At 32.6% G+C, this 8,017-nt stretch overlaps 1 protein-coding gene across 2 annotated transcripts; it reads right to left on the reverse strand.

Annotated features, from left to right (window-relative positions):
- Nucleotides 1-452: 452 nt before the first annotated feature.
- On the reverse strand, nucleotides 453-7,747 carry LOC112790564 (xylose isomerase). Of its 2 annotated transcripts, none has more exons than XM_025833018.3 (21): nucleotides 7,494-7,747; nucleotides 6,451-6,536; nucleotides 6,252-6,353; nucleotides 5,595-5,669; nucleotides 5,365-5,494; nucleotides 5,185-5,276; nucleotides 4,852-4,908; nucleotides 4,333-4,406; nucleotides 4,203-4,257; nucleotides 4,024-4,125; nucleotides 3,696-3,747; nucleotides 3,571-3,616; nucleotides 3,439-3,494; nucleotides 2,664-2,715; nucleotides 2,455-2,534; nucleotides 2,282-2,352; nucleotides 2,148-2,188; nucleotides 1,334-1,433; nucleotides 1,132-1,203; nucleotides 964-1,041; nucleotides 453-864 (listed from the first exon to the last, which is right to left on the reverse strand). In XM_025833018.3, the coding sequence occupies exons 2-21, from the start codon at nucleotides 6,508-6,510 to the stop codon at nucleotides 829-831; spliced, it is 1,431 nt and encodes a 476-aa protein (XP_025688803.1). In that variant the 5' UTR covers nucleotides 6,511-6,536; nucleotides 7,494-7,747; the 3' UTR covers nucleotides 453-828. The 2 variants fall into 2 exon arrangements, with proteins under 2 accessions (XP_025688803.1, XP_025688802.1); XM_025833017.3 differs by having other exon boundaries at nucleotides 6,451-6,533; nucleotides 7,494-7,735.
- Between the last annotated feature and the right edge of the window lie 270 nt (nucleotides 7,748-8,017).

Genomic DNA, 8,017 nt, shown 5'->3' on the forward strand with positions numbered 1-8,017 from the left:
TACCAGAAGACGTCGGATAAGTTTGGACCTCACATTTAAACCCAAATTCATCTGTTTCAAATAACGCTCGAAACAATATATATTTAACATAGAATTAAATTATATTTATATTTATATTTATTAACCATCACTCATCATAATTTAATCTATAGAATTAACAAAAACAGAATAAAACAGAGTCGCCAATTTTTATATTCAAGACTATTTTGATTATGCTGCTTTTAAAAAATCTGATTATTTTAGTAATTAAATTTCAATTTAAAAAATGTGTATAAACCTCGTATAAAAAAAACACATACTTTGATTTAATAGTTAATCTCTAATATTGATAATGCATTTTAGAATGGACTAATAGTCACCTTGATCGTCTCTTTTGCATTCGATGCCTAAACAATACGTAACAAATGAAAAAATTGTTCAAATATAATAAATACGAAAATTAGGATCAAGTCTTAATAACAAAACATAATATATCATAATAATTTAATTTAATTTATTATATAAAATGACAGTTAGACACCAAAAAATATAAGATGACAGTTGCGGAAGGAAGAGAGCTGTGAGAATTGGACACATAAATGGTTGTCCTCCTTATATATGCACAATAGATGATATTTAAAAGATATAAAATAAAACAGCTACCTAGTTGACTTAATTATTACTAGGAGTCTAGGACAAGCCGACTAGGATTCACATAAATTCGTTAACGTAACGTCTCGTCAGTCGTCTCCTGCGGAAGCTAGCAGGTCTTGCCAACCGAGGAGGATGCTAACGATTTTATTTTCCATAATTAACTGATTTTATTCACACACGATGCTTTCTACTTTCTCACAACGCAGACTGGAGAATCATCTCAGCTAGCTCCTGCAAATAAAAAAAAAGAAGACGATGATAAAACTAACATTGTTACTCGTGCCGGATACACTTGCTAGCAAGTAATACAACGAGTAGATTTGGAGTTACCTGTTTGGCTGAAGCAACCTTGGGTTCTCCCCATTCCTTAGCTTTCTTCTCCAAAAAGTCAAAGTCAGCTTTACCAGCCTTTAATAAGGATTCAGTTAATTAGTTTACCACCAAAAGCATTGAGTAGAGTATATGACCAAATTGAGGAAGAATATTATATTGCATTACCTCTATTTGAGCACCGATTTCAGTGTCAAAACTCTGGTATCTCTTCCGAACAAGCTCAGCTAGAGTACCGTCCTTCAGGACACCATATCGAAAAGTATTTAGTTTGATTTTTAGGAGATATTAAAAGGAAGCTTTTAAATAGATTTTCCAACTTTGTGCATTATAAGAGAACCAAATATAGAAGGAAGTTAAATGGAATCACCTCAATTAGCGTAGCAGCATTCCTGAGGCCGCGGGCCATTGTATCCATACCGATGATGTGGGCAATGAATAAGTCATCAACATCTGTGCTCTCTCTCCGCCTATCACATTGTGGGAAAGTTGAGAAGAGAAAATATGTTACATGATAACAGTATCAGATTTATAGAAAATTAGTCTATAACAAGTTAATTTAACAGATGCAAAAGATCAATTATGCTAAAAGCTTAAGCAGTTGATGACCTAAGAATCGCTTTAAATCACTTATTGTGCCCTCTCACGCAAAATAGCACTTCGAAATTGAAATGTGGAACATGCAAAATTGATTTTAGCATACAATTGTTGACCAGTTGCTCATATTCCCTTGAATGCTTTTGTGAAAGAAAAAAAATTCTGAGTGTAAGCTTATGTGCAAAGGGCAAAGTATGCCTTATATATATATATATATATAGAGAGAGAGAGAGAGAGAGAGAGAGAAGAGAGAGAGAGAAGAGAGACCGAGAGAAAGCATCCATTTACTACAGGAGTAAGTCTTATTGACTTGCACCGTCGAATAATTGTTTAATCAAATCAGATTATCGTAGAAAATTCGGACAATAATAGATATGTAAACTAGTAGTCATATATTTTTAAAATTAAAATATACATAAAAATAAAATATTAAGAGGACAGTTCAAAATAATTCCAAATTTTATCAGATTGATCTATAATGAGATGTTGGAATTCATCAGTTAGATTGACGAAATTCATCGCACATAAAAAGTTACTTGTCAATGGTATAGTATAATATGAAACAGAAAAGACGGTGCAATACTCACAATTTGGCGTCAAAGTTGAATCCGCCTGGTGCAATTCCACCCTGACAAATGAAAATAAATAAATCAAATGATATTACAATTCTACAACAAAGCAACATTTCATGATGTAAGCTAAGGAGCAGGCACTAGCATACATTTTTAATCACACTGAGCATAATCATTGTTGCTTCTTGAATATCCACTAGAAACTGATCTGTGTCCCAACCTGCAGTAACAAGGTTTGAGTCCATTCCAGCTTTTTATCAGCAGACACAACTTTTTATATTTATATGCTGTTCTTAAATAAAAGAAATGAATTCACACATACCAACTTGAGGATCACCAGTGTTTGCATCAATATTACCCAATAGTCCATTAATCCTTGCAGTTTCAAGTTCATGGTGACAACTACCACATATAGGCAATAAAAAACGATGAACAACCCCATAATTTCATTTATAAAAATAATTAATAAATTTAAAAGTCAGAATACAGACAACAAACTCTAACATAATCACAATATAAAGTAAGGCTCACCTATGTCCCGATAAGGTGGCATGGTTGCACTCAATGTTGAGTTTGAATTCCCCTAAAGAGCAAAGTTGTGAAAATATGTTATGATGTATTATAAAAAGTTTAGAATGAATGATATTACTGACAATATTTTAAAGTTTTATAATGATTAATGAACTTTCAATCCCGCTACATCTACACTCTATATTTATAATAAACACTGTTTTGACACCAGTATTTTCTTAACAACCAAACCCGTGTTCTCTTTATTTTGTTAATTAAAAAATAATTTAAATACACAATTAATTAGTACAGGTGTCAAGAATGTTTGGTGTATGAATAGTTTTTTCTGAACTTTTCCAGAGTTATTAAAGTTGGCACCCAAGCATTAACTGAAATCATGCTAGAGAAAGGTCACAGCCAACACAGCTAGGTGTGACTGCAGGCTGCAGAGCATGGTGGGATTCGGTATCTAATAGCAAGGTGTGGAACTTGATCCCAACATTGGAATTAGGTAACTCTAGTGCCAAAGTTTAAAGGGCCTTCGGGGTGTGTTTCTCACAAGGATATCAAAATGCTTTCCAGCTTCAATGAGAAAGTGGAGTACTTGCAGGGAAGTATTTAGAGCAAAGGCAACCAATAAATTAGTAAACAGTGAAATAACATTAAAGCTCCTTATTTTAATGAGAATGCACATTTTGAAAAAACTAGTATTGTTTGTCAAGATCAAATTTGTGGTTGAAAGACACCAGTTTCATGTGGTTCATGGGTTCTTTTGGAAGCCAGATATAAATATTACCTATAAGTCCATACTTGCGCAAGAAATTAGCGGTGGTTGCAGCATCCCAGTCATACCTGGACAAAAGAAGTTTGAATAAAGAGTAATGTATGTGTAAAGTTTACAGACTGAATAGACAAGTAAGAAGCGCACTGGTGTTTTGTAGGTTCTTGTGGCTTGGGTTCAATCAGCAGTGTCCCTGAAATCAAATTTCCAAAAATGAATTGCATAATACAATCAGAAAATCATGATGCTTGCGAGGAATTTCAGCATCTTACCATTGAATCCAATCTTCTTCTTGTATGCAACAGCAGCTTCAAAGAACCTAGCCTGCATATCAGATGAAAATAGCTAAAAGCCAAACACCATTGATATATTATTTATCCAAACTGGTGATGTTCTTGGTGCAAATATGCAACAAACACCATTGTAAAGCAAAAATAATCAAGTTTCCTACAAGGCTTCATGCTCCAGGGTACCTTTTTTACCCAACTATCTTTACACTTCTTCATTTTAAAGGTCATTTCTTATAAATCATTTACTTATACAGGAAAGAAAAAGGTGATCTAAACAAACATTCAAATCAAAGATAAAACGATTACGAACCAAATGATTAAGTTCTCGTTCCATGTCCGTGTTCAATAGGGATTGATAACCCTCACGGCCACCCCAGAAAACATAATTTTCTCCCTCCAAATAATGTGTGACCTGCAACACATTTGAATTAAGAAATGGCAAGAATTCAAACTTGATGAGCTTTGTTGACGTGTACATAGGGAATATACCTCCAAGGCTTTCTTCACTTGTGCAGCAGCATATGCATATACACCTAACTCAGAGCTGTAAAACCAGTCGATTTTGTGAGACATGAATCCAATCAGAATGAGAAAATCATGTACGGGTCTGATGGCCTACCTAGTAGCAGCACCATGCATGTAACGAGGATGCATAAACAATTGAGCAGTTCCCCATAGAACTTTTTTCTTACTCTGAAGTCAAACAAATTAAGAAATTATTACATGCCAGTAGTTCTTTACCCAAACTGTAAAATGTAGGCCTATTTGGACTAATTCAATGACAAAAACTTTGCATATTTGACTAGAACTAGGAACATAATAAGAAAAAAACATGTTTGTGTTTTGTCTTTTAATGATATCCTTCTAAAATCATCTTAATTTCAAACAACAATGACACATAATTTAATGAATTATCAATTTTCATTCTAAGATAACACAATGAAAACAGAATATGCACCATAAAGCATAAGATATAATTAGCAATTAATTAATTTCTTCCTAGCTCCAAATTACACAGATTAGATATTAGAAATGGAATGAAAAATTAATCCTTGCTCATTCTGCTAGAATGCTTGAAATAATGTATAATGTATATCAAATTTAATAAATACCGACCTGTCTATTCATCTAGAATTACCTGCATCTGAAGTTCTTTGGCAAGGGCAACCACTTCATCCAAGTTTGCATTAGCTTCCTGTGATAAACAAAAGTGTAATCCTAGCTCAAAAAGCACATGCAATTCATAATACAGATAGCAGACTTTTAAGGCTCAGTTTGACATGGAGGTATAAATGAGAAAGGAAATTCTGAATTAAATATATGAGAAGAATTTTTCATAATCTAGAAGAGAAAATCCGAATGCTACACAAAATGGATGAGGACATTATATTATATTACATAGCCTCCCATAATTCATTGCCACTATTAATCTACTAATTACACATAACTGCTGTCTAGAACTTAAACTCACCTCCAGAGTTTCTCCATCAGGGGCTATATCACGGTCGTGGAAGCACCACCAATCAACTCCAAGTTTGTTTATAAACTCAAAGTTTGCTCGCACTGTATCACCGGACAGAAGATTATCTCATGCCAAATACAAATCTACCATTATACGTATCAAATTGGAAAGAGTCATTGATTATCATACTTCTTCTTTTAGCCATTTTCAAAGAATTGGTACCATCTTCCCACGGCCAGTATTTGGTAGGTGCACCAAACAGGTCTGCACCTGTTCCACGGAAAGTGTGCCAAAATGCAACACTAAATCTGAACCAATCCTGCATTTACAGAATGAATCACACCCATAAGCAAATCGAATAATAAAAATATAAACAAATGTTGCACAAGTCTTGGAATAAATGAAAATAATAAACCAACCTTCATTTTCTTCCCAAGAATTTCTTCTTCTGCGTTATACCATTTAAATGAAAGCGGATTCTTGCTAGAGGGACCCTGAAAGATCAATATATGCATCAACAAATAACACATGCTAATTAATTATGACAAACCAAACTAACATAAAGAAACAAGCTGCGCAGCAGAGACTCAAAGTAGCTGCCGCATCCGTATTCGATATGCATCCTACAAGATGCTTTGCAGATTCATGTAGATACTTCTAATTAAATTTTATAAAATTTTGTTTAAGTTTTTCTAACTTAAATATACATAAAAACAGAAAGTCCATAATAATCATAATTAATAATCAATTAACAATATGAAAAGTGGATTTTAGTGCATTTATACTACTTAATACGAATATAAAAGCAATATTTCACTCTTTTTATACTCTAGCCATATTGTATATTGCTATATTACAATTTTTAAAATTGTTGTATCCACGTTTCAGTATCATATCATATCCGTATTTCATAGTTGTGCCCATGCTTCATAGGAAACAAAACTCATCAGTCAAGTGACATTTTCTCATAAATAATATTTCACCTCTATGATAAATACGAAAAAAAAAAGCTACTTTTGTTCAGAAAATAAAAGAAGAAACAAGAAACAGAAACCAGGAATAAATAAAATGTCTACCTCATATTTGATTTTGTTAATGCCAGGAAAGAATTCACCCTCCCAATCTGAATCGTCACATTTACCGACATTTTCAGCAGGGCAAGTTTGAGATTCACCAATCTAATTCCAGTCAAACAACAGAATCAATTTCCATATGTCACATCTCATACAAAAACTGATTTAAGATTATTTAAAACAAGAAATTAACTGCTTTTACCACTGCATAAGTGATGGCTTGTAAGCAAAGAAGGAGAAGAAATATTCCCCATGCTTTCATTTTGATGGATTTCAAGCAAATACCTGCTACAAGGATGCCAATTTAACACCAGGAAGATATCAGAGTAACAAAATATTGTTCCAAAAAAAAGGTGAAAAGGAGCAACTGAACAAGATTTTGACAAAAACAGGGTTCTTAAAAATGGACCAGACATGAAAGGCTGGGGTTCAACTGGATTAGGCGGATTATAATAAAGTAATATATTGAATTTTTATATTTATATAACAAAGACAGCCTGGTGCATACACATCCGCGTTAACGTAGAGTTCGGAAAAAGGCCGCATCCAAAGGATGTATGTAGGCTATATAAATAAAAACATGCAACAAATATGAGAGAGAGAGAGAGATTTCCAAAAAATAGAAAATAATCCTACATCATTCATACTGGAATGAAAAAAAATCTTGAAACATGAATTCATATGTTCAAATTTATTCAGAAACTCCAAAATCCAAAAAAAAAAAATTGCATAAATGCAAGTAAATCATCATCGTCAATTCATCCTGTATCAAGCTATATCTTAAAAAAATATAGAAAGCTGGAATTGTTCCTGCTCTGATGTTAAAGATGGATCCAAATTTTCACGTAGCACATGTGTGCCTTGTTCGTGAGCAGATTTCATTCTTTGTTCCCAAGGCGGAACAGAGTATCAATGATATAAGCAGTTTCAATTAACTCAGGATTTTAAAGAACAATAAAGAACAATATTTTAAATGCATAAGCATAAACTGCACAAATAATTAAACATTACTGAACACTAGTAGGCAGTAACCAACATATCTATTGCATAAAACTATGCGTCATTTGAATAATAATAATAATAATAACAATCTCCATCAGAATATATATGCACAGAAAGAGGTCATTGTCTAAAAGATCCATCAGAATATATTTGCTTTTATTCGAATACAAATATCAGCAGAGTATATATCATATATTAGTATATTCTATTTAGAATAAAAAATAAAAGAAACACACGGCTTACCTTGCAGGAAGACAGCGTAGAAGATGATGCAGCAAGCAGGGAGGCGTCTGAGTGGGAAAGAGAGCGAGTGAGGACTCAGCTGCGAAAGGGAGCAAGAGAGAACTGAGCTGCGAGGGGGCAAATTGGCAAAAGGAGATGGGAGATTGGAAACACGTTAGGGTTCTCGGGTACCGATACACAAGCCAAACCAAATCAGTGCTAAGATTTTTTTTTTTAATCAATCCTAAAAATTTATATAATTTATAAACAAATATGCTAACTACAAAATATTATATTAAACTAAATAAAATTATCAATTTTTATCTTTATTAGTGTATGTTTCTATACCTTGTATAGGATAATACATAAAATTATATTAAAAAATTAAATAATATATATAATAATAATTATTATAAATATTTTATAAAGTTATAATTAAAATTTAACTCTCAAAACTTTTAATATTAAAATATTAAAAATAATTAGTATTTGTCTTAATTAATTTGAGGTTGTTAAGTGATCATCTCACTCGTCCGCTTAAACAA

Source organism: Arachis hypogaea, chromosome 3, assembly GCF_003086295.3.
Source record: "Arachis hypogaea cultivar Tifrunner chromosome 3, arahy.Tifrunner.gnm2.J5K5, whole genome shotgun sequence".
NCBI classification, from domain to species: Eukaryota; Viridiplantae; Streptophyta; class Magnoliopsida; order Fabales; family Fabaceae; genus Arachis; species Arachis hypogaea.

Bases quoted from the DNA above. Each gene is read 5' to 3' on its own strand.
- LOC112790564 (XM_025833018.3), bottom strand. From the start codon at position 6,510: ATGAAAGCATGGGGAATATTTCTTCTCCTTCTTTGCTTACAAGCCATC. The intron at 1,204-1,333 runs GTGATTCCATTT...GGTGTCCTGAAG, and splicing joins ATGCTGCTACGCTAATTGAG to GACGGTACTCTAGCTGAGCT. The intron at 865-963 runs GTAACTCCAAAT...TTTTATTTGCAG, and splicing joins AGGTTGCTTCAGCCAAACAG to GAGCTAGCTGAGATGATTCT.